At 37.0% G+C, this 24,163-nt stretch overlaps 1 protein-coding gene and 1 pseudogene across 9 annotated transcripts; both read right to left on the bottom strand.

Annotated features, from left to right (window-relative positions):
* Positions 2,725-4,684, bottom strand: LOC109947369 (annotated as a pseudogene).
* On the bottom strand, positions 5,619-12,641 carry LOC109946987. Of its 9 annotated transcripts, none has more exons than XM_020556130.1 (11): positions 12,205-12,641; positions 12,013-12,093; positions 11,616-11,753; positions 11,134-11,244; positions 10,991-11,041; positions 10,740-10,843; positions 9,137-9,230; positions 8,803-8,934; positions 8,452-8,705; positions 8,223-8,331; positions 7,546-7,708 (listed from the first exon to the last, which is right to left on the bottom strand). In XM_020556130.1, the coding sequence occupies exons 1-7, from the start codon at positions 12,367-12,369 to the stop codon at positions 9,182-9,184; spliced, it is 699 nt and encodes a 232-aa protein (XP_020411719.1). In that variant the 5' UTR covers positions 12,370-12,641; the 3' UTR covers positions 7,546-7,708; positions 8,223-8,331; positions 8,452-8,705; positions 8,803-8,934; positions 9,137-9,181. The 9 variants fall into 9 exon arrangements, 3 of the variants coding, with proteins under 3 accessions (XP_020411719.1, XP_020411721.1, XP_020411720.1); XM_020556132.1 differs by lacking the exon at positions 7,546-7,708 and adding an exon at positions 7,715-7,818 and having other exon boundaries at positions 8,253-8,331; XM_020556131.1 differs by lacking the exon at positions 7,546-7,708 and adding an exon at positions 7,715-7,818.

Genomic DNA, 24,163 nt, shown 5'->3' on the forward strand with positions numbered 1-24,163 from the left:
TCCTTCTCCCTCTCTTTGTTGGCTTCAAGATTGACCAAAAACCTATCCAAAATGTCTGTAGGCAAAAGAAGAAATAGACAGAAACGGTAATTCATTAATTTCCAACTTATTTTGGAATGTTTAGTTGAGATCTCAATGAACATGTTGGTATAAATTGTATTTGTTTCAATGAACAGCTGTTTCAAGGAAGAACAAAGGAAATGGCTGCTTCCAAATCCTTTATTTTGCTGCTGGCTAGTCTTCTCATAGTGGACACAGCGTCTGCATCTGCACCTGCACCTCCACCCAACGCCGCCGATGCCGCCACTGATGTATGTTTTTCGTTTTTGCCTTTTGTTTTTCGAGTTTGTGGTAAATCTGTGGTAAATCTTCATATTTTTTGTTTTTCAAGTTTGTGGAGATAATAGCTGCATCTGCATCTGCTGCACCACCACCAGACGAGTGGTTGAGATAGAGAGGGAACAGGTGGGCTGTCGTAGTTGGATGGGGTGGTTCTCTGTCTAGGTTGGCTGGTGATAAGCTAGAGAAGGGTGGAGTTGGGCTCGGTGGGATGATGGGAGGTTAACTTAATAGAGTTAGCAGTGTTAAAAGTGCTGTTAAGTGGTTTCCCACATGTGAAAAACTTAGGAGAGAAACCGGGTTTAGGGTTTAGGGTTTAGGGTTTAGGTTGGCTGGTGACAAGCTAGAGAAGGGTGGAGTTGGGCTCGGTTGGATGATGGGAGGTTAACTTAATAGAGTTGACAGTGTTAAAAGTGCTGTTAAGTGGTTTCCCACATGTCAAAAACTTAGGAGAGAAACAGGGTGAAACATGGCATTTAGTAAAAGGCAAATTGGTTCAGGACTTGGTGCTAGTTATGGTGGACCTCGAGGCTTGTAAGGTAGTAGGGCAGGTTCTGGCGGCAGTAGTCGTTACCACCCTTATGGAAGGTAGACATATACTTAAGCTTCCTAATAGAAGTTGCACGCAGGTTCCAATGTCACTCTTTGCGTCCTATGGTTCCATTGTCACTAGGCACTACTGTAAGAGGCACTAAGCTAGAAGATGAGATGAACCATTAGTTTGTCCCTGGGTCTACTCTGTGGCATGGACATCCAAAGTTAGATTATCACTAATTTAGAGACTTTGTCAATTATTGGCTTGTGATTCTAGTTAGGCATCTATTCTGTGCTATGTATGAATGAATGTCATCATATTTTGAGACTTCGACACTTAGACACTTACTGTTATGTGATCAGCCTAGAGTATGAGATATATTTAGTCAATTATTATTGGCTTGTGATTTTAGTTAGGCATCTATTGTGTGCTATGTAAGAATGAATGTCATCAAAATACACTTACTGTTATGTGATCAGCCTAGAGTATGACATATATTTTCTCAATTATTGGCTTGTGATTCTAGTTAGGCATCTATTGTGTGTTATGTATGAATGAATGTCATCAAAATACACTTACTGTTATGTGATCAGCCTAGAGTATGAGGTATATTTTGTCAATTATTGGCCTGTGATTCTAGTTAGGCATCTATTGTGTGCTCGGTGTGAATGAATGTCATCATATTTTGAGACTTCGACACTTACTGACAGTTACTGTTATGTGATCAGCCTAGAGTATGAGATATATTTTGTCAATTATTGGCTTGTGATTCTAGTTAGGCATTTATTGTGTGCTCTGTATGAATGAATGTCAGCATATTTTGGGACTTCAACACTTACTGTTATGTGATCAGCCTAGAGTATGAGATATATTCAAACATAGTTCTATTCTTTTGTTAACATTTCTACTTCTCAGTTGGCAAGACTGTCAATCAGGACTGCACATCTTGTTTAGATAATAATTCAATGTTTATATTTATGTGCTTCTATTGCTAGTAGATATCACAAGAATTAGAAGAAGACTCTTAAGAGTCATCTGCTTGGTTAGTAGCAGTCAGATCTTGTAACTGAAATGTATGTTGTCTTTCTTGCTTTATACTATGTGGTGCAGGGGAATGTGATTTTTGAAGGGGCACCACCACCTAGCTTACCACCACCTAGCTTACCACCAAGAAGCAAGATCGAGTTTAGGATCCAACTTGTTCTCTTTTGCCTGGTCATGGTAGCAATCGTGTCATTTCTTCTTTGGTTGTTCTCACCTAGATTGCGCTCACTCGACTGTGAATGGGGAATAAGAAGGAATTGGGGGATTTCAATGACGCAGTTTCCTGTGAATTCTGGCCCACCAACATCACCCTCACCATCTGCTGCTGATCAGCCCAGACCAACACCAACAGCACCTTCAATCCCAAGTCCTCCACGCGTCCTCAGCTGCCATGTATGTGGATATCCCAGTTGTCATTTATATGTGGCTTGTCCATGTTGTGGCCAGATTTCCACATTATCTGTAATTTAATTAGTTTCTATTTTACTATTAGATTAAATAGTAAGACTTATTGGTACTCTATTCTAGTTTAATTATATGGATTGGTACTCTTTCCTTCTCTGGGTTTTGTCCCAAGTGGTTTTCCCCGAGAAGGTTTTAATGAGGCTGCCATTAACATGCTAGCCTTTTACTATGTACGTTGTTATGTGGTTTTTAATGAAGTAACCTATTTGCTCTATTTTGCCAAGTTGTTTGATTACTTCTCCCCAGGCAAAATTTCAGCCTCATGTTCTTTACTAGTTCACAATTAAAGAACATCAGTAGTATCATTCACATCCCGATTTGGGCCATTAATTGTTTGCATTCTACCAGAAACCAACAACCAAGTGTACCTTGAGATAAACCTGGTGAACAAGATCATTGTAAGTTCCAGCAGAATGTCCATTGGCATCCTGAAATGGAATAAACTCGTAATGTACTTTATATAGCAGAGCACCAATTGCAGCTTTGAACACGTCTATACAAAATCCAGTGACATATATGTTCTATTGCCCTGAAGATCATGGTCCACCCACACAAGGTCCTTGAATCCTACTTTCACTGGCAAGCCAATTCTTAGTTTTACTTCACTCAATTGATTCTTGGAACCTTTCAAGACTGTTGTTGATCCTCCAGGCCAAATGATTGTCTCCAGATCACCAGTGGAAATTAACTTTCTTTTGGTATGAAGCAGGTGGGACTCCTTTATGTTTCCTTCTACACAAGGCAAAAGCCCAACTTTACTATCTCAAATGCCCCTGAATTTCGTTTCCCATTTGGATACCGAGTTTCACCACTTAAACCTTTAAATCTACCTTCCAATATCTCTCTAAGAAGCAGAACTCCATGTCCGAGTGACCTCCTATTATTTATATCATCTGGTAGGTCTACTTTGGTGTATGGCTGGTTAGTTGTAGAATTTACTATCCTTGCCCTCTCAATTGCTTCTGCTAGAGCCCAAGGGGCATCATATGCCCAGATTGCATCTGCACTTAAACTCCCTTACTTCTACATTGGCCTCCTCCATGTAAAATTTCCTCCTCAATCTTGAAGTAAGATTGTGGAGGCTCCTTGATGCTGGAATGCAAGACTTCAAACCTACCACTCCTTGCATTGACTCAATTACAGATAAATCCATGGAATGCAGGAAATTCATGCTACTTGATGTCATAATATCCAAGCATAACCTTCACCCATCATTCCTAATCTTTTTGCATTTAAGAAAAGGCAAGGCACAAGCAAATGTGAAATGTGCACGAGAAAAACCTTAGTATTCAGTTGCATTAGCTTTTGGAGCTCTTCAATGATTTGTTCGCTTCTTGAGGAGGTAGCAAATGAAATTTACACATTTTTCTCCTGTAAGGGAATGACCAATAAAGAAGGAATGATGTCTCTCCCGTATTTCGTGTTCTCATATATAAGGATAACATCCCTCCATTCGAACTTTTCAATCAGGGCACTGATTCCCATAATTTGAGAAGTTTCATCCTGTGTGATCTCAACAAAGAAGGGATATGTGTTAGAGGAAGAGACATCACAGGTACTTTAGCTTCTTCTCCTAAATCTGCCAAAAGGTTTGCTTCCATACTTGTTTGTGCACCAATTATTGCTTGCACTTGGACGTCGTCCAAAAGATTAAGAGCTGCGTTGGTTAACAAGTAGAGTATTTATCATATAGCAAGTGATACCATGCATGCCTATGCATCCCTAAGAGTTAAGGTCGCATGTCAAACCCCAAATAATAATGAAGTAGCTTTGTTGAAATCAGAGTATTGCCTACATGGTTTCAGAAATCCCTAGAAGAAACTATTCTCTGTTTACCACTGGATCCATCATGTTGTTTCTTCTTTCATTATTAATTGGGTATACACTTGTTTAATTTAGAGACTACTTTGTAATTCCACAATATATTTAATTCAGACGTCAACAGAGAAATTGACAAGTTTAGAGGCTTTGAAATTGTGACCTTGTTTACTAGGATTCAGAAGAAGATATAGTCAAAAACACAACTAGTGTGTAGAATGGCTCACCAGCTGATAGAGCATGTAGTCTAAGAGGTTTTGCTTTGGAATCTTTAGTGTGTTGGTGTAGTTATTATGCATCTGCTAGAAATCAGACAGGACTCTAGTAATGCAACTGTCAACAATCTTTCCTTCCCTTGATTGTGGGTCGACTATCGTAATGCATGTCTTTAGTTGCAGCACACAAGAAGTATCCGAGGATGGACAAGGAGGTCACAAATGAGAAGCAAAGCATGGTTTTCTTTTTCTTCCCTTGAAACTCCATTTCCTCTTGTTTTTATGTGATTCATAGATATATCAAAATGGTCAACTTGTTTTTATGTGGCAATCCTTATGTGCATGTTAGGGAATTTGAAGAGGCTATTGGCACTTTTTACAATGGTAATGATCAACTTGATAGGCTTAATTTCATAAGGTTAAAGTTTTCCCCTTTTTCCTTAAAAGAGAAACCTAAAAGTTGGTTAGGTCCATAGGTTCTTGGGCAGAGATCACCCAAGCATTTTTTAACAAATATTTTCCTAATCACAATACAATTGCTCTTAAGAAAAATATCTCCAATTTCTCTCAAAAGGAAAATGAAACTTTATATCAAACTTGGGAAAATTTTAAAGAGCTTTTGAATTTGTGCCCACACCATGGCTTTGAAAACTGGCGTCTTGCTAGCTATATCTCTATAACATTGTTGAGTCTATGCGTAATGGAAATTTTATGCAAAAAGACCCTGATGATGCCCTAGAATTTTTGGATGAAATTGCTGAAAAAGCTCATCAATGAACTGTCCCCAATCCAAGTGAGACCACTGATCGATCAAGAATTGCCACATCTTCTACTAATAAAGGAATTTATCAATTAAAAGAAGAAGATCATTGTAAATTCAAACCGCGCCGACATTTTAGCTTGTTTCTATAACGATGATAACCACAATAACAAGAGCCCAATTGTTCTTACGGTTATCAATGTTATAGAAACAAGCTAAAATGCTCATGTGCTATTGCAGTCTTAAAGAAAGGTTCTTCGTCCACAGTAGTTCCTTTCATCTACTTAGGCTAACTTCCATGATTCTTGTTCTAAAGCCAAGATAACGAGAAATAGAAATTAATCGTTTAATTAATACCAATATTTGTGCCTTTGTAAATTAAGCGGTATGCGGGAAACAACAGGATAACATTCACTTGTGCATTGTGAACTGTGAAATGTGGTAAGAGTAAACAGAAGATTATTCATGCATTGTGAACTGTGATAACAATAAATCGAAGATTATTCATCTTTTCTTCAGAGCCATATGGAATTTCATATACATTTGAACAACATGAATTTGAATAAAGTAAGAGTTGAGCAGGCAAAGCCAACAAGTCAAAATAGCAATTATAATCAATTTTTTATACTAATATCCCCCACTCCCGTTTAAAACTAGTTATTATAAATTTTCCTTAAGACAGGCATGTATTACCTAGGAGCAACTGATCCACGCCTCCATTCAGATTCCAGTGAAGGAAGAACTGATGGTTTCTGCACTGCTGTGCGAATTACACTGACGGCAATAACACAATTCTCTTCCTGCTTTTCTGGATGTGCAGAAGACAGATCTCCAAAGGCTATTATATTCCCTTCAATCTTCCTACAGCCGGATCAAGGAAAGGCTCTAGCATCTCCACAAGAAAGGGTATCCTACGCTTAACTTCCTGAAAACAGAAAAAAGCACACAAAAAAATAAGTTCCCTTTTTTTTTAAAAAAAAAAAAGAAAAAGAAACATAGCCATTATAGAAAGATTCTTTTAACTCAATAAATAAAAGTAAGCTTACGTAGCGGTTATAAATCTCAAGAATACCAAAGGGGATAATTGACAATGACATTACAAAAAACTAACACTCTAACTATCCAAACAGAAACATTTGAGCCCTCTGGCTATCCAAGACACTAAAATATATACCAAAACAATGGAGCAGATAAACTTTTAAATTACCAATCATGATGACAAGAAAACCAAACAGAATGCAGTACCTTATACTTTCCTAGCATATCATCCATGTGACCAGAGAGAGCCAGAACAATGAATTTTAAGGCAGAACGAGCACGAAGCAGGGAGTGGCAAGCACCCTAAAACAAGAGCAAAGACAGAGTTTTTACATAATGAAAACAAAAGCTAGCTGTCAGAAAATGCATAACATTCAAAGTTCATGTAAACCTAGTACTCTATCCTCGATAAAGTTTTATTATTTATTTGAACCCAAAAATATCTCATGTGCGAAAACAAGAAACTTTAACAGCTGACCCAGTTGTCACTTCATCAAAGTTTGATCTTATGCATATATGGCTCAATCTATCTTCCTTACCTTTGACAATCTGAGATGAAACATAATAGCATTATAACATTAATATTTTTTGTTCAAATAATTGAAAAGCATACCTGAATTACACCCAAAAGAACCTCTAGAAGCTCTACAGCCAGATCAACCTGTGTTCAAACCAAAAAGAAGTTCGAATAGAAGTGTAACCACACGGGAGAACTAAACCACACTATAAGAAAGTTACAGCAAAAGAAATCAGACTCAGATAAACCTTTGCAATCACTTGACTTAGCCAAGGTGCTAGCAAGCACGCCACAACAGAGATCAATCAAAACACACGCAGCCTTAGCCTGCAAGACAAAACAGGTAAACACAGTTTGTTCCCAAGTGAGAACAATATATTTCTCGAAAAATAAAGCTTCTAGCAATAGGGTATGGGTTTGTGCTTATTAGAAGTTATATTTATGGAATATATACTGCTATAAGTATAAGTATCCACGAAAAATATCAAACATTCTCACAAGCAAACAAAACTTATTTCCATTTATACGCCTTGAACCAACCAATGTCATCCTTTTCTAGATCAACAGAATATTATTTTTCATCCAATTGGTCATATTCTTAAATGCAAAGAATGTTTCTCTCATTCTCACATATAAAAAATTTATAAAAAAGTATTAGAAATAGAGATGAATAGGCGAGGATAGAATTCTAAGCAGGCTAATAATAATAAGCAAAGTCACTAACATGCGATGGTGAATATGATGATAAATAGCCAGCACAAGCATGTAGAAGTGGACGGTATAATGATGAACATGATGTTGCTACAATCTGCAGTAATAACACCATGATCAGAATAATATGATCTACTGGTCAAAATACAATATCAAATTTACCAAGCCAATTTTCATTAACATTAAGCATAACCTGGGAGAGGGCTTGTTGAACAATTGGTTGTTTCCATTGAGAGAAACTATCCTCAACAATGTCAGATGGACGGCTATAAAACCCAAAGAAGAACATGTGAAACAAATTGATCAACCAGAAATCACCCCAGAATTCTCAGTAAAATTCAGAAATCAGATCAACGAAATCCATATTTCGAATTTACTGCAAAAAAAGTATTAGAAAACCATTATGCGCAATACTGGAAAACTTAATCTTTGAAAGCAAACAAAGAAAAAAAGAGTTCCCCAGAAGAAGTGGAAACAAACTAGACCAAGTCAATTGGTCAACGAACCTAAGCTTAAACATAAAAACCAAAGTAGAAAATAATTACCACTTCAGACCAAGAAGAAAACATTAAAAAATAAACACACACATATATATATATATATATATATATATGCCTGTATTATTGTCTGATTAAGTATAAAACTACTTATTGCAAAGCAACATTTCAGAAGGCACATATTAGGGTTTAACCAGAAAGACAGAATTCTGGTTTCCAAAACTTTTAAGAATTGAGTGTGGAACTTCAAATTATTAGGACATCTATATGACATGACAATTACCAGGAAGAGCGATCAGGTGGGACAATCAACCTGGCAGTAATGCTTGAATTAGCGGTAACGCAGACCAGAAGTCAGAAGTCCTATCTGCTAATTTGCTGCAGAGCTGAGGCTGAGAAACATCACAGGTTAAATTGTAAGTGGATAGATCAGAATAGCAGCGAACAAAAAACAGACATCAGAATAGCAGAGGATGCTTATTGAGTTTAATATCGCTATTGCTGTAATCAACCTGTGACGCACAAGCATAAAGAACATGTAAAATCCCTTCCTCCACTGCTCCTATATCCAAGATGCTAAGATAGCTTGAGCCCAGTGATCATCAGGCAACTGGAACTCTTCTCCAAACGAGTTCGAGTAATCAACTAAAGGAGCCGGATTAATTATTTCTGATTTTACTGCTTCATCTCCATATGTCACTTCACCAGGAGGTGTTGATACTTCATGTGCCACAGGCTCTATAAGCTTATGTAGAACTCTAGCAGCCTGAGATCAAAAGCATAAAAGTGTCCAATCATGTAGTAAAATTAAAACCATGCCAAACGACCATCAAAAGGAAAAAGTGAGGAGACCCATTAATTACCATTCTGCAAACAATTCCTAAATCAGAATCTTTATATGCCTTTCTCAACAGCACAAAAATTGCATCTGCACAGAATACTATAGAACTGGATGTTGACAGGATGAAAGGTGAAGTGCCGTGTGATCTTCGTGGCTGCATACAATAAAAGGAGCAAGCTATAAATCATCTAAGACCATAAATAATGAAAAGTTCATTTAATATCAATCCTCTCTACAGGACACCGTTCTACAGTCCACAGAGGGGAACATTGGAATAAAGTTATGCATGTGAAGTCCAAGGCAAAAAGAAAATAAGACAATGATGAAGAAAAAAATATATATAGCACAAAAGAGACCTCAAAGTTAGAAGACACGGTTAAGGCTGATGACAGCTGACTATGTTAAGAAACTTCAGAGTCTGAGATATTGCCTAAAGACTTTGCAGCTGTCCTGCAGTATCAATACAAGACAACATTATAGTAAGTACATTGGCATAGCTGAGTGACCTAAATGTGTAAGAGAGTGCAAAAAGATGAGAGATCTACATGAGCAATGATGACTGAAACGCCAAAAATTATAGAACAAAGTCAAATTTACGGCTAACAGCAAACTTAACAAAATGTTTCAAATGTGTCATTCCCAAAAATGATCGTTGTCATATAGACATCTGATGTGCAAAATGTTTAAAGCAGCTTTTAGATGACTTAATTAGTAAGGACTTCGATTGTTGAACCACCGGAAATCAATTATTTGATGGGAACATGCTATACTAAACACTGGAACAGGAAAAAGGAGAAAGTGCTTCGTTATTGCACCTTAACACTGGCCTGTAATTCTTGGGCTTGAAAGAAATAAATGAATTTCCAATGATTTTAGCTCATTTTTAGAGTTAAGTTAAATACAGGATAAGGTTTATGACCCCCACATGAACTAATGGACCAAGCAGAAGGCAGGCCCCAATCTCATAAAGCTAGATTGGCATTTAACCTGCCAAAGACCCCCATTCGGGTAATGCTAGAGTAGCATTTAGCCTGCCGAACTAATATATGCACAACATATTCGAAAAGATGCCAATATGCGCTTTTTCAGGAAACTCTTTCAAATCAGTGTCTGACCTTCAAAGCCAAGACTTCGCGCAATTAACAAACTCCAATCCTTTAATTCACTTTATCAACCAAAACTAACCAATCAAAAGAGCTTGAACTACTAGTACCAGACTTGATTTTAGTACAATAACAGCACCCAACAAAATTCCTTTGATTACCAGTCAAACCTCCAAACAACAATCTTCTAATTACATCAGTTGATATCTTTACCCTAAAGGGTCTAAACTTCCTACACTTCTTTCCCATATAATCCCTGCATATTTGACCCCCAAAAATAAAAATATCCCTGCACATCTGTCTAAAATAACCTTTGCACAGATTGCCACTTAAAACCCTACTACCTACAACCAACCCTCAAACGTGTCATCAATTATTTTTCCTTTAAGGACCTTTTAACACCCTCTGTCACCTCGATTTTGCATCAAGGTGAAAGAGGAAATCAAGGTAGATGTATATATTCCATAAAACATGATAAAGGAGCAGTAACAGATAATACAAACAGGATTGTAAGGTTTGAAACTGAAAAAAATTTGTTCTACAAATCAATTCTCATTCCAAAAGTCAAACATTCAACTCTTATAAGCTCAAAATAGAATAAAACCAAGGCACTCCAGAATATTTCCGTAGTTATCATTAAATTACGAAAAGGGATACTCTAGATAGCAAGCATATAAGAAATTCTTTACCATAGAATACTCTAAATAATCACTTTGTGCTCACAAAAATTAAGCAATTGAGTTGCAAAGGCATGAAGATAAAGTATATACATCATCTGTAACAACATGCGAGCAAAGACCATTGCAAGCTGGATTTGGGGGATAGCATGCATGAAAGATATTAAGCTGGTACATACCTTTCATTCCCAAGATTGTATGGGATAAAAAGGACCGGCAAGCATAGCAAGAAAACGTAAATTAGGTTCAGCAGCATCCAAGAAGCTGTTAAGGTCTGCCTGCACTGTTTGCAAGAAAGGGGTGCATAGAAAATGCCATCAGTGTAATAGAAAATAGAAGAAAATCAGATAAGGGTAAGAGACAATGAAAAATAGGGGACTAAAGCAGAAAGAAAAGAAATTATATACTAATCTGAGACAAATGAATATACCTCAAGTTGGGGAAGGAACACAAGCAACCAACTTGTCATGTCTTTAAGCAACTACAAACTAGTAGGCATCAGAAGGCAGATAGATATAAAAATACAAAAACAGGGTACACAATAAACATTATAGATAGCACAATTGGATCCACCTGAAGATGCAAATCAAGGGCATCTTGTTTGTGAGATATAATGGATGGCAACAAGTGGTTAACAACTGGTTGAAACTCTGGTTCCAGGCCCGTCACTGAAACCCCGATAAGCTGAAATGGTAGAAATATAAGAAACCTTAGTGCCAATAAATCTGAGACCAGATGTGATTCATTAATCACATGATGGGATCGTTATTAGGCAGGACATAATTGAAGAGAAATAATATATTTATATATCTATATACATGAATATATATTCAAAACTGCAGAAAAGTTAGGAGTTTCAAACGATTGGGAATGGACTTCTTATTTCATTGGAGAGGTAGCTATAACAAAAGGACAAATGGGGTGGCATGGGGGGCAAAAATTCAGAGCATGATAAATGAAATTTATCGCAAGCAAGCACATATGGATTTATTCATATTTCATATGCTAAGGCAGATCAAATCAATAATGTCGCAGATATAATTCCCATATCATACCTGTATGAAGAAAATAGCTATGGGATTTCCCCTCAAACAAGATATTCGCACGTAGTGACAGGGAGTATAGTTCATGGGATAGATCATGTCGCGTCGCGGTGCTTCACAACATGGGCGAACTTTTACAAATGTCTCTGGCTGTTCAAAAACAAAATAAAGTAAAAGCCCCAGAGCAAACAACTTGGTAGAAAATTCATCTAAAACATGCAGAACTGAAGCTTGAAGCTATATCAGCAGTTCGCATTACCCTTAAATCATATACAATCAATCATGTTAAGATACCACAGATGCTAAAGTGGATTCAAAGCAAACAACTTTCATGAGTCGAGTTAGACAAAGAAATGAAATTTCCCATACTCAAAACAAAAACAAACAAACAAAAAAGCAGTTGACTAACCTTGTAGCGTAAGCCAACTGAAATTTCCCATTCGAGCACAGACTTGTTGTAAATTCGTATGTGCGATAACAAGCAAGGTTCCTACCAAACCCAGAAGACAAACTTTAAACTAAATCAAAATTAAGTGAATCATAAAATAGGCTGGATTAGAGTTAGGGTTAGAGTAGAAAGGGAGGGAGGGAGAGGAGGTACGTTGAGCTCGAGAAGAATCCACTCCTTGGTGTTGGTAGCGGTGGACCAGTGGGAGCGGAGGTCGGCGTCCAGCACGTGACCCGCCTTCTGGGACGGCGACTCACGTGACATTGCCTTCACTTTGTATTCCAGAGGTTTCACCCTCGCCTCAAACTCTATATCCATCTTCCCTCTTTCTCTTTCACTGTGTTTCTAGTTTTGAAGAACTGACGAGAGGCTACTGAGTCTGAAGGAGCTATAGAGAAGAAGAGTGTTCTCTTTGTTTAAAATCATGTTTGGGAAGCTCCTGCGGATGGTCGTCGTCGTCCGCGCCCTCGTCCTCGTGGAGGAGAAATGAGTCGGTGTTGCTATTTTCCTGTCTTGTTTTCTTTTCTACTAATATTTTGTATTAGGAAGAGAAGGGGCTTCTTCAATTCAGATTTCAATGATTCTGAAGGAAAGTTCAGCTGTATTCAGATGAGTTGGATTCTAAACCTTCCAATCAGAATTTTTAAGTAATCTAAAACATTCGGGGCGTATTGAATTAGCATTCAATAATATTTTAACGGACTTTAAAAATTCGGGTGTATTCAATTCAGTTTGAATTTTTAAAATGTCCATATAAATGTAGGTGTATTTAGTGCTAGTTTGACATTGTTTATTTGGAGTAATAAGTGATTTTTAAAAAAAATTGGGAAGCCCAGCCCGTTTGGTAAACTATGATGAAATCACTTATTGTTAAATATTATTGTAAGGGAAAGCCATAAAGGAAAGCAGCTAATGAGGTGCTTTCATTTTCTGATTATGCAGAAATCAGTTTCGAAGAGCCACTGGATTTAATGATTATGCGGGAATCAGTATCAATAACACTTTTAACAAAAAGTTTACCAAATGTCAAACTGCTTTCTCTCACAATTGATTTCTCTCACAGTAAATCTGATAGTAATTATTTTTACAGCACAGCAATGCCAAATTGGCCCTTAATTAGAACTTGGAAAAAATCCAAATAAGGGGGTGTATTCAATTGGGATTTTAAAAGACTATTTTTGGATAAATAAGTCTTGTGATATTCAATTAAGTCTTTTAAATAACTAAAAAGTCTTGTGGTATTCCATTAAGACTATTAGGAGTTTTTAAAAAGGGTTACCAAATCTGGTGGTATTCAATCAAGACTTTAAACAAGTAAGAAAAAGTCTTATGGTATTCAAAAACTTGCTAATTTTGAAGGATTTTTTAAAATACGGAATATGTGAGATTTTTTAGTGAGAGGTATAAATACCAAACCCCAATCTCGAATCCCATCTTAACCCATCAGATTTTCACGTGGGACTTTTTTTATTCATTCCTTCATCACCTTGGCCTCCACCCAAGCAGTTGTGCACTGGCCCTGACGACCAAACCACCAATACCTAGAGCTACTTGCTGTTGGGTGTAAACAACGACCTTCCTTCCATCCCCATCTCCCTCTCTGTTGCATAATAAACTCTTGTGAATTCTCCATCACCTTCAACCCCCCAATTCACCAATAAAAATCTCAACTTTGTTCTCTGATTTTTTTGTGGTGGGGCTGTGGGGCTATGGACCGACGAGATAGAAGACATGGAGGGGCACATAGAGAGTTTTTCTGTTTTTTTTTCCCTCTGATTCTATAATTCACCAATAAAAATCTCAACTTTGTTTGATGACATGTTTGATTCTAGCTCTGTTGATTTCCGTCATGCACAGAAATAAGAAGTGGGTTTGTTGCCAATGTGTATATTGGAAGATCTTTGGTAAGTTTTATAGTAGAAGCAGTGAGTTACAGACTGCCTATAGGGCGTTTGATGAAATGCCTGTGAGAAATGTGGTGTCGTGGAGAGCTAATTGGATTTTATATACAAAATAAAACCGACCACAAGTTTGTAAGATGTTATCCAAATCCCTTGATTCTCAATATAAAGAACATTTCACAAACATCGAGTCCTGAAGGTGGTACTAGTTTTTAATATGTTACCGTCCGACCAATTATTCAATATAAAGAATGCGGCCTGGGCACCTATAACTTCTAATCTCTTCATCTTTTGATTCTCATATAAGGCACATCACCTCCTCTCCGTTGGTTGATGTGGGATCTTACAATCCACCACCCTTAAGGGCCCGACGTCCTCGTCGGCACACTCGCACCACACGGCAGAGTGGCTCTGATACCAAATTGTCACATCCCAGGATCGGCTCCGCCGTAGCACGATATTGTCCGCTTTGGGCCCCCCTCTCTGCCCGCACGATTTTGTTTCTGGGAGCTCACGAGCAACTTCCCAGTGGGTCACCCATTCTGAGATTGCTCTCGCCCCCAACTCGCTTAACTTCGGAGTTCCTACGACTCCGAAGCCAGTTAGCTCCCAAAAGGCCTTGTGCTAGATGGATGCGGGTGTGCACATATAAGGCACATCACTCCCTTTCCGTTGGTTGATGTGAGATCTTACAATGATTGCAAGGTATATATGCCCAGAACAGCCTTACCTCACAACCTTTCTTCCTGTAAGGTTCATGGAAGTGTGTGGATTGGCATTGAGGCTACAGATAGAGTGGCAAACTTGTGCAATTGGAGCCAGAGTGTGGTTCTACCCATGTGCAATTGGCAAACCTATATGCTAAGCGTGGGATGCTGGGACGGGGCAGCAAGAGTTCCGAAGTTGATGAAATAATATTATTTCTTACTTATTTTTGTATTGAGAAAGACATACAAACAATGAAATAATAGCTTTTAATTTCTTCTAAAAAAATCTTATGTCGAACCCAGAAAAAATCCATGTGGTCCTTTCAAATCTTATAAATCATATTATAGAAATCTTATAAATCCTTAAGTAAAAAATCTTAATTATATAAATCCATAAATAAAATCCTATAAGTCATTATATTCTGGTTAAATTCACTAGACTTTTTTTATTCCTAAATAGTCTTTTAAAATCTCAATTGAATACACCCATCAAATTTACCTGTTTTTAAAATGAAATAGATTTGGAAGGATTTAATTGAGTGTTGGAGTTTGGAGAACTTTTAGAGTTTAGATATAAATAATAAAGGCCAACATAAGTCCAACCTCTACGGCAAAGATTTTATACAACGTGTTTTTTTCTCTCTACACAAAATGAACCACCCTCCAAAAATAGGCTTTTTCAATTTTCTTGTTAGTTTTCCTTCTTCTTCCATGATTTTTTCTTATTTGGTACTGTTCGTTAAGAACCACAAAGAACATTGACTGACTGACTACAAGGAAAAGATACAAGAGATCTAAAAGTGCCAGCTAGACTTGGATGTGGAGCCAATAAAGGAGAACCAGGAAGAAAGTGGCCATGAAGATATTATAAGAGCTTCTTTTCGATATAAGAGTGCCTATATTAAATCAACCATTCATTTTATAATGGAAAACAGAGAAACATTATAGATAACACTACAATGGAGGTGAAAACAAAGAAACCTAAATTGAAAGCATACACTTAAGAGTTAACTATCGTCGCAAAAAGAAGCTAAAATAGAATCTATTCACATGAATAAAAACACTACCAGGCCAGAATTGAAGTGCTTTTCCTTCTTCATGATTAAGCACAGTTGGGCAAAGACAAACTTTGATTCCAACGCATCCTCATATACAGAGAATAGTGTTGGGAAGAAAAAGTAACTAAAGTCTATGCAAATATATTTGAATCTATAATAAAAATTCATTAAAAATCCGGGTAAAACCTATAAAGGCCACTACTATAGCGAATGTTGAGAATACAAATATGATACGTAACAAATCATCGCAAAGCAACATAGAAATCTTAAAAGTTGTTCCCAAATAATGACAACTTCAACATATACTTGAGCTCGTAAGGTGTCATTGTCTTAAAAAATTTGGCCAACAAGTCATGATAATTATGTTGTTGTTGTAAATAATATTGGTGAAGCCCACATAAAGAGAAATGATGGAAGAAAAATGATGGTGTTGAGTATGGTAGTCAAAAGAAGAAATGATGGTGTTAGAAGTGGAATGATTAGTCAAAAGATGAAATTATAATGTTGGGGAGAAATCATTATGTCTCCATTAGAAGCCTTTTACTTTGCCTATAAATAGGCTTGCTCATTCACTTGTAAGACACACCAAAATGAAGAGAAGAATGAGTGAGGAAAGAAAGAAAGGAAGAGAAGGAAGAAAGAGGGTGAGTGAGTTGAGAGGAAAGAGAGCAAGAGATAAATTCTCCAAGAGAGAAAATTGAGTGAGCCATACTTATTGTAAACACTAAAGTTGTAGCCCTATTATTTTACATAGTGGAAAAGTTATTACTGCTGCTCTCCGGGGACGTAGGCATAGCCGAACCTCGTTAAATACTGTGTCTCATCTACTTTACGTGCAGCTCAATATTTGCACATATCCCAGTTATTTTACAACACGTTATCAGCACGAGAAGCTCTCAGGTATAATTTTTGTGCTGCACTATTATTTATACTACTAACCATTGTATATATATATATATGAAAAGTTGATGGTAATATAATATGCTATATCTATTCACTTTTCTATTACTAACCACTAACAAAAATGGACCCTTGGTAATACTAAACATATTATCAGTGGGAGACCGTTACTAATACTAACATTTTTCTTATTTTATTCGGTGGTGGTTTTAACCCCATATTTATTTTATTTACTGTATGGTGTAGGTTTATTACCCATACAAGCACGTTTACTTTATCGCAAATTTACTTTTACTTAAAGTATGATGTGGAATTAACCCTCATACTTTATGAAATTTATTTTACTGCACATTTATTTTATTTACTGTATGGTGTAGGTTTATTACCCATACAACAGTATTTATTTAAAAGTGCGGTGCGGGTTTATCGTCCACGCCTTTACTTTTATTTAAATGTATGGAGCAGAATTAGTGCCCATACAAGCACGTTTACTTTATCGCAAATTTACTTTTACTTAAAGTATGATGAGGAATTAACCCTCATACTTTATGAATTTACTTTACCGCACATTTAATTTTATTTAAGATATGGTGCGGAATTAAGGTCCATATAGCAAGTAATTTATTTTATCGCACATTTACTTTTACTTAAAGTATGATGAGGAATTAACCCTCATACTTTATGAATTTACTTTACTGCACATTTACTTTTACTTAAAGTATGATGAGGAATTAACCCTCATACTTTATGAATTTACTTTACCGCACATTTACTTTTATTTAACGTATGGTGCGGGTTTATCGTCCATACAAGCAATTCATTTACCAATAATTTAATTTACAAGCAATTTATTTTATGGATTAATTGTGTGGTATGATGAGTTTTTTTACAAGGATACAGATCAGAACCAGAAGTTTCTTGATCCTCATCATACAACTACATCAGGACTTGAAGATCCTTGATGATGATATTGATATGAGAGCTGGCAGTCTCTCCAGTACTATATTTGTAAACATGTGATCGGACTTGAGGATCCTTGATCCTTGACATGTAAATAAGGACCTAGAGTTGCTTGATGATGTAACAGTACGGTATTGGTTAAAAGTGCCGTACACATGAATAATAACTGTACTGGCAAATGTACTGTACACATGAATAGATACGTATTCATGACTTGATGAATAGTACCGTATACATGAATAGTGACGTATGCATAAATATTAACCATTTTGGGTAAATCGTCACTATATTCAAAAGGGAACCTGCAGTTCCTTAAACTCATGGATAAGCAATTAAATGAGATGCCAGAAGTTCCTCAAAACATGGACAATTATGTAAGGGCTTGAAGTCCAGAAATATGTACAGAAAATTGTAAAAATGTCCATACCATGAGAATATGTGATTTTGGTCCGAAGTTCAAAATCTAAGGGGATTGAATGTCCATACCATGAGAATATGTGATTTTGGCCTGAAGTTCAAAATCTAAAAGTATTGAGAACCTAAAGTTCCAACAGTTAAATGGAAAATCCTTGAGGTATTATTGCAAATTGTGGTATACCACATATTTCTTTGACATAAGAGAATGATGAATTTAATAAAGTTCGATTCTGTTATAATCGACACCTCAAGGAAGAAATATATTTTGTGAATTCCGGTTGTTAAGAATACACCGTGAAATGGATAATATCAGTATAAACCTCAAATGATGAATTGAGGCTTCCCACATATTTTGTTATATCTGGGCCGGAAGCACATGGATTCAAATAAATGAGAAATCCCGAACTTGAGGTTGTGGGTATATAGTAGTTAATGCTCTTCACTACTATATTGTGATATTATCATGGCTTTTACTCAATTCATATTTCATGTCCATTTGAAAAGGGCAAATAAATTCTGAGTTTGTGTTTAGCGCAGGCCAAAAGTTCCATACGTTGAAATATGAAATTTAGGAGAGTCGATGTGGTTATTTGAACCTATAAGGCACAAGGTTCCAAACCGTCATTTTGAAAAGACGTAAAAACCACAGGTGCAAGTTTAAGAATGTGCGCAATTATTATAACAGGAACATACAACAGATAGATTTTTTCCACCTGCAATGAAGGTGCAGGCCCTGTAAAATCTATAAAAATACATCATGTTCTGGAAGCTGTTGAGCCTATTGTTAACAACTAAAATGAGTTATTAAAAACAACAACTTTAATTCTCGCAAGTGCACGAACCATTTATAGTATAGCTTATGTAAATACGAGGTCGATCCCACGGAGAATGGTAACTTGGTTCCAAGTTAAATTACTTATAATGCTAGAAAAACATAGAACAAAGAAACTGACTAACTAGCTAAAGGCATGGTCGAATTCAACAATGCCTCTTGCTAATTACTCAAGGTCTAGGACAGAATCCTAGCACCACACACGCACTCAAGATGGGGGGTTTTGTTGTTCAAATGAAAAGAAGAAAGTGAAATGAAAGGGCTCGAAAGTAAACACTAGCAGCAATGAACAAGTTGTAAAACAATGATGGAGAGGTGTTAGAGCCTTGGAATCTGCCACTAGTCTTCCTATCCAAGTTATGAATGCACAGAAATTGACTCAAGCTTCATCAACAATAGATTATCGCATACAAGCCTATGGTATCTAGGTGCAGGATGCATCATTCTCCTAAGGCATGTGATTGTGCATGGTATCTACACAGCACGTGATCTCTAATATGCAACCTAAGCATGGTATCTACTTAGACTAAAGCATACAAGAGTCATTAAGCTCCTTGAGAATATGATAATCACACAAGTCCTAGAACATGGTATCTGTCCTAGTCAACCCATGGTTATTAACCCCTTGAATGATTCTTAGGCCATTCATATGTTGCTTGTGAAAGAAGAGTAGAATTGGTGAATCTAAACCCCTTCCCAACCTGTGCTAGATGCATAAAATCCTAGTTAGCTACTCCAAGAAAACATACATCAAGCACATAATAAACTGGAGGTTAACAACTTGATAATAAAAGCAAGGAAATCAATTAACCATAAAATCATCCATAACATTGAATATTCATGACTAGGGCTTCATCCTAAGCCCTAACTAAATGGATTAGTTAGACATAACTATGAATACAGAAAATAAGAAATACATAGATAGGATAAAGAGAGGAGAAGAACTAGATGATGGCAGCAAGGAAGTTCCCAGGACAGCTCCAAGCTCTCTTCTCTCTTTGTGGTGAATCTGAATGTGTGTATGAGAGTAATGGATGAAATGAATGTGTGTGTCTACCCTCTCTCTTTGAATGAGTGTGTAACTCTCTATTTATAGAGTGCAATTTCGTGCTCCCCTTTGGCTGGTGAAACACACCTCTCTTAGCTGCTCCCAATTGCCTAAGCTGCCCAATAAATGCCAACTTTTCCAGCTGCCCAATAAATGCTTTGGTGGACTTTTCTTGGTTTCTTTATGGAAAGCTTGACTTTTGTTCATCTTTTTGACTTCCCATACTGATTTGTCTCCCATGTGTAGCCTACCAGAATTCCTGGAAAATGGTCATTGATTTGTGCAGACAAGATCCATAATTAAGCATGCCATGTTTTGCTCCTTTTTGACTTCCACAGCTGAAATGCCTCCCTAATTTGCTCAACATGTCAGGTCTAAAGTCAAACAATGATGAAGTGAGGCACATGGCTCAAGGGAGGTGTGGAGCACAAGGCTCACCAGCTGGCAGCTACATATTAAAATCCTCCTAGAGCATGGTTCAGTGTTTGACAGGCCAAGGACTCTAGCTATCATTAATTGGGCTGAAATTTGGATATGTTATACTAGACACCCATTGGAACAACTTCTGTGAAGCATGTCTCCTCATCCAAGCAGTGTAGGTTGCTGAAATGAGGCCTGCAAGATGACCCACGAATTTGGACTGACAAGGAGTGTGGCCCAAATTGGTTCTGTCATTAAGCTCATATTCCTCTTGTGCCAATCAACCCTTAACATGCATGAATTGTATCAAATGTGATCCCCTTGCTGTCCTAACCTATAAAACACACAAACATAGGTAAGAAACTCAAAATAAAGAGAAACTAAACAAAATTACTAAGCAAAGAAGGCATGCAAACGTTTGAAATTATGACCTTATCAGAAGCCTCTGAAGGAAGAGGACGACGCCTCTTAAGCTTAGCCATGAACCTCTCGTGGTCTCCCAAAATTCTTTCATTGGAGACCTGCAGCATGTCTAGCCTTCTCAGTGTATCAACAGAGTACGAACTCACCAGTTTCAACAAGGCATTATTCTCTCCTTTAAGTTTCTCAACCTCCTGTTGAGACTCATGAAGCATTCTTTGGAGAGACGAATTTTCAGTTGTTAACTTCTCAACCTCGTTTGCTCTGGCACGCAAACGATCAGCCATGTTAGAAACAGAAGCAGCACTCTGAATGCTAAAAGCCATTGAGTCATCAATAGCCTCTTCCTCTGATCTCCCTGTCAACAACATTTCATCCATTGGAGTAATGAAATTCCTAGCTACTATGATAGCAGTAGCATCATTCATCATCACAGAATCATTAACTGTGAGATGACGATTTTTGGATACAAAGGATGGACGCCAAACTTGGGCGTCACTGGTTGTTGTGGGAGTATCATTTAAGTTGAAATAATTTGGGCAGGAAGAAGAGGAAGCCATTTTTAAGAAGGTTTCGAAGAAAGCCTTAAGAACACTAAAGTTTCAGAAAATGAAGGAAGTTAAGTTGAAACGCAGTTGCTCCAATCAAGTTTTGCAAAGGCAATATCTATAGGAGGAAATATGGCTACAGTTTTTTCAGGATCCCAATATCTTTTCGGATCCCCATATTCTCTTTTTCTTTCCCAGAGTCCAAAACTTCACGTGGCCTCCATGAATGTTTGTCGGCACTTTCGGCGTTTTCAAAGTATTATTTTCGTCAAAAGCCGATCTTGCTTTGCGGATTTCACGGAGCTATTTTTTTCAAAAGTACCCCGAGAATCTCGCAATTTTCCTATGGTTAATTTGAAATTCACCGGTTCTACCTATTCCTCTTATTTGTGTATAAATGTGTTACTAATGAAATTTTCTTTGCAGAAGACATCCAGTTTTCTCCATACCTAGTGATGTGATATCTACTTGTTTTTCTTATCAGTGAGCACTTAATATGCCCGAGAAGCAAGACTATCTCTGATCATCCATTCAGGAAGCGAGACTATCCCTGATCACGTTTCCGCCACATCAGGGAACTGTGAAGGCAACCTTATGCTCTAATCTCCGGAAGTTCTTCTAAACTAGAAGAAATGAGAGCTTGTTGTTTGCTCCCACCAGCTTCCTTCCTTGATTGCTGAGCTTGTTGTCTGCTCCCACCAGCTTTCTTCCTTGATTGCTTATCTTCTCTTGCAATCAATATCACATTATTTTTGCATTTTTTTCTCTTTTTATAACTCTCTGTTCATAAGAGATTTTATTTCTTTAGAATGAACATCTGAAGAAAGAATCCATGGAGTGATCCTAACTCTGAGGGTTATTTGTTTTTGACAGAGAAAAGAGTTGTGATTTTGCTCTTGCATGATATAACTAGATCATCAAGCGCTACATTATATTTACTGGGCCGATACGAGCTTGAATGATACTTGAGAAAAGTTTCTCCCACCTAAGGATGTAAGCAATATTTGTGTTATTATATGCTTATATACTTATTTGATATTTTATCTTGAAAGGTAACCAAATGGGGAGATAAGTCTGTTCCAAAAGAATGGCTTGTATGTATCCATGAATTATTAATGCAAATTTTACAGATTGCAAGTTGGATACATTGATAATACACTGCACAGATTAAAGTCCCATAAGAACAGAATATGGGTATAGCAGTGATCAATATGATGTACGCCTGTTGCGTAGCAAATGATGTGGATTGAAGTCCCGAAAGGACAATCCTTTGACATGTCAATATTGATATTGTGCACGCCTAATGCGTAGCAAATTGTATGGGTTAAAGTCCCAGAAATTAATTGACATGTATGTATTAATCTGTGGCATGCCTGCAGCATGACAGATATATGGGTTCTAAATGTTCCAACTCCTTAAATAGAGATTATCCATGTCCTACTGTAAAATAACGCTCCATTGGAGGTTATAATCCACATTCTCACATAATAAAAGCCCCATGAAGTGGCTTGGGTACCCAAAAGCAAAGAAATGCTTATAATTGATGCATGCACGTGCAAATGAGAATGATGGGATCATGAATTGATGAATGACAATTTTTGGTTTTGGAGTAGCTACTCAAATCATCAATGGGATGTGTTAATTGGAACCACGTTCAATTATTAAATGTCGACAATATCATTGGCCAAAATGGAATGAGGTAATTCCATTATAGATGAGAATGAACGTGAAAGAACAAACCCACAGTACGAACCCCAAAAGATGTTAATATTGAAAGTTATACTTGGGTGTTCGGAATAGAAGGGAATATATCTACTTTGTATGACACAATATTTTTGGCATAAATAAGGAACATTGGATTTTCTCCATATTTATAGATTCAATTGTGCCCCTTTATTGCACATTTACGGAGACCAACATATTATCTTTAAGGGGTATTAAATGCACAGAGCATATTGCCAGAAGCGATTCCCTAAAGATGTATAAATAGCTGGATTAAAGCTATATAATGTGTCATAAAGTTTAATCCCTTTAAACAAAATCCTTGAAAGGATTGAAATTGCATGAAGCAAGTCCCTGAAGGACATGTGCCTGAAGCACAAAATCTGTACTCAATACTAATGTGCATAAATTGTCTCAGTGAGTACATGGATTATAATGTGTTTGCAACACATTAAAGCTTCTGAAGAGTTCAAGAAATATTTGTCTCGACTTAAGGATCGAGCATTATGCCAACGAGATTCTTGCTTATACTAAGAAAGTATTGAAGCATTTTTATGAGGATTATCCGTTGAACACTTTAATGATTTTCCGGAAGTATATTGGACCGGACATCATATTTTTCAGATAGGGCTCAACTCCATCACCATCATTTTGGGATGATGTGAGGTATATTTGATGCTATCTCCGCATAACACCATGTACGGGCATATTCTTTTAAGTGAACTTACAAATAGCCCAAATTTTGTTAGAAACGCGGACTCTGAAAATTTCTATGATTTACATAGAGATAGCTCACTGGAAATATATTTACTTACTCAACTACGAGAATTATTAATGGCTATATCCTCTACTCACTCCGAAAGATTCTCACTCCAAAGGATAGTCATGAAGACATCAGGGGGAGATATTCATCAGGGGGAGCATCCAGAACTATGCTGCACTGATTACTATAATCTTCTTCATTCCATCAGTTTTCTACCTCATTGGGTTTTCTTCAAGCAAATCTTTAATGATGCAACCGACATGTCATTTGTGGTCTCCAAGGGGGAGTGTTGTAAATAATATTGGTGAAGCCCACATAAAGAGAAATGATGGAAGAAAAATGATGGTGTTGAGTATGGTAGTCAAAAGAAGAAATGATGGTGTTAGAAGTGGGATGATTAGTCAAAAGATGAAATT

Source organism: Prunus persica, chromosome G2, assembly GCF_000346465.2.
Source record: "Prunus persica cultivar Lovell chromosome G2, Prunus_persica_NCBIv2, whole genome shotgun sequence".
Classification (NCBI taxonomy): domain Eukaryota; kingdom Viridiplantae; phylum Streptophyta; class Magnoliopsida; order Rosales; family Rosaceae; genus Prunus; species Prunus persica.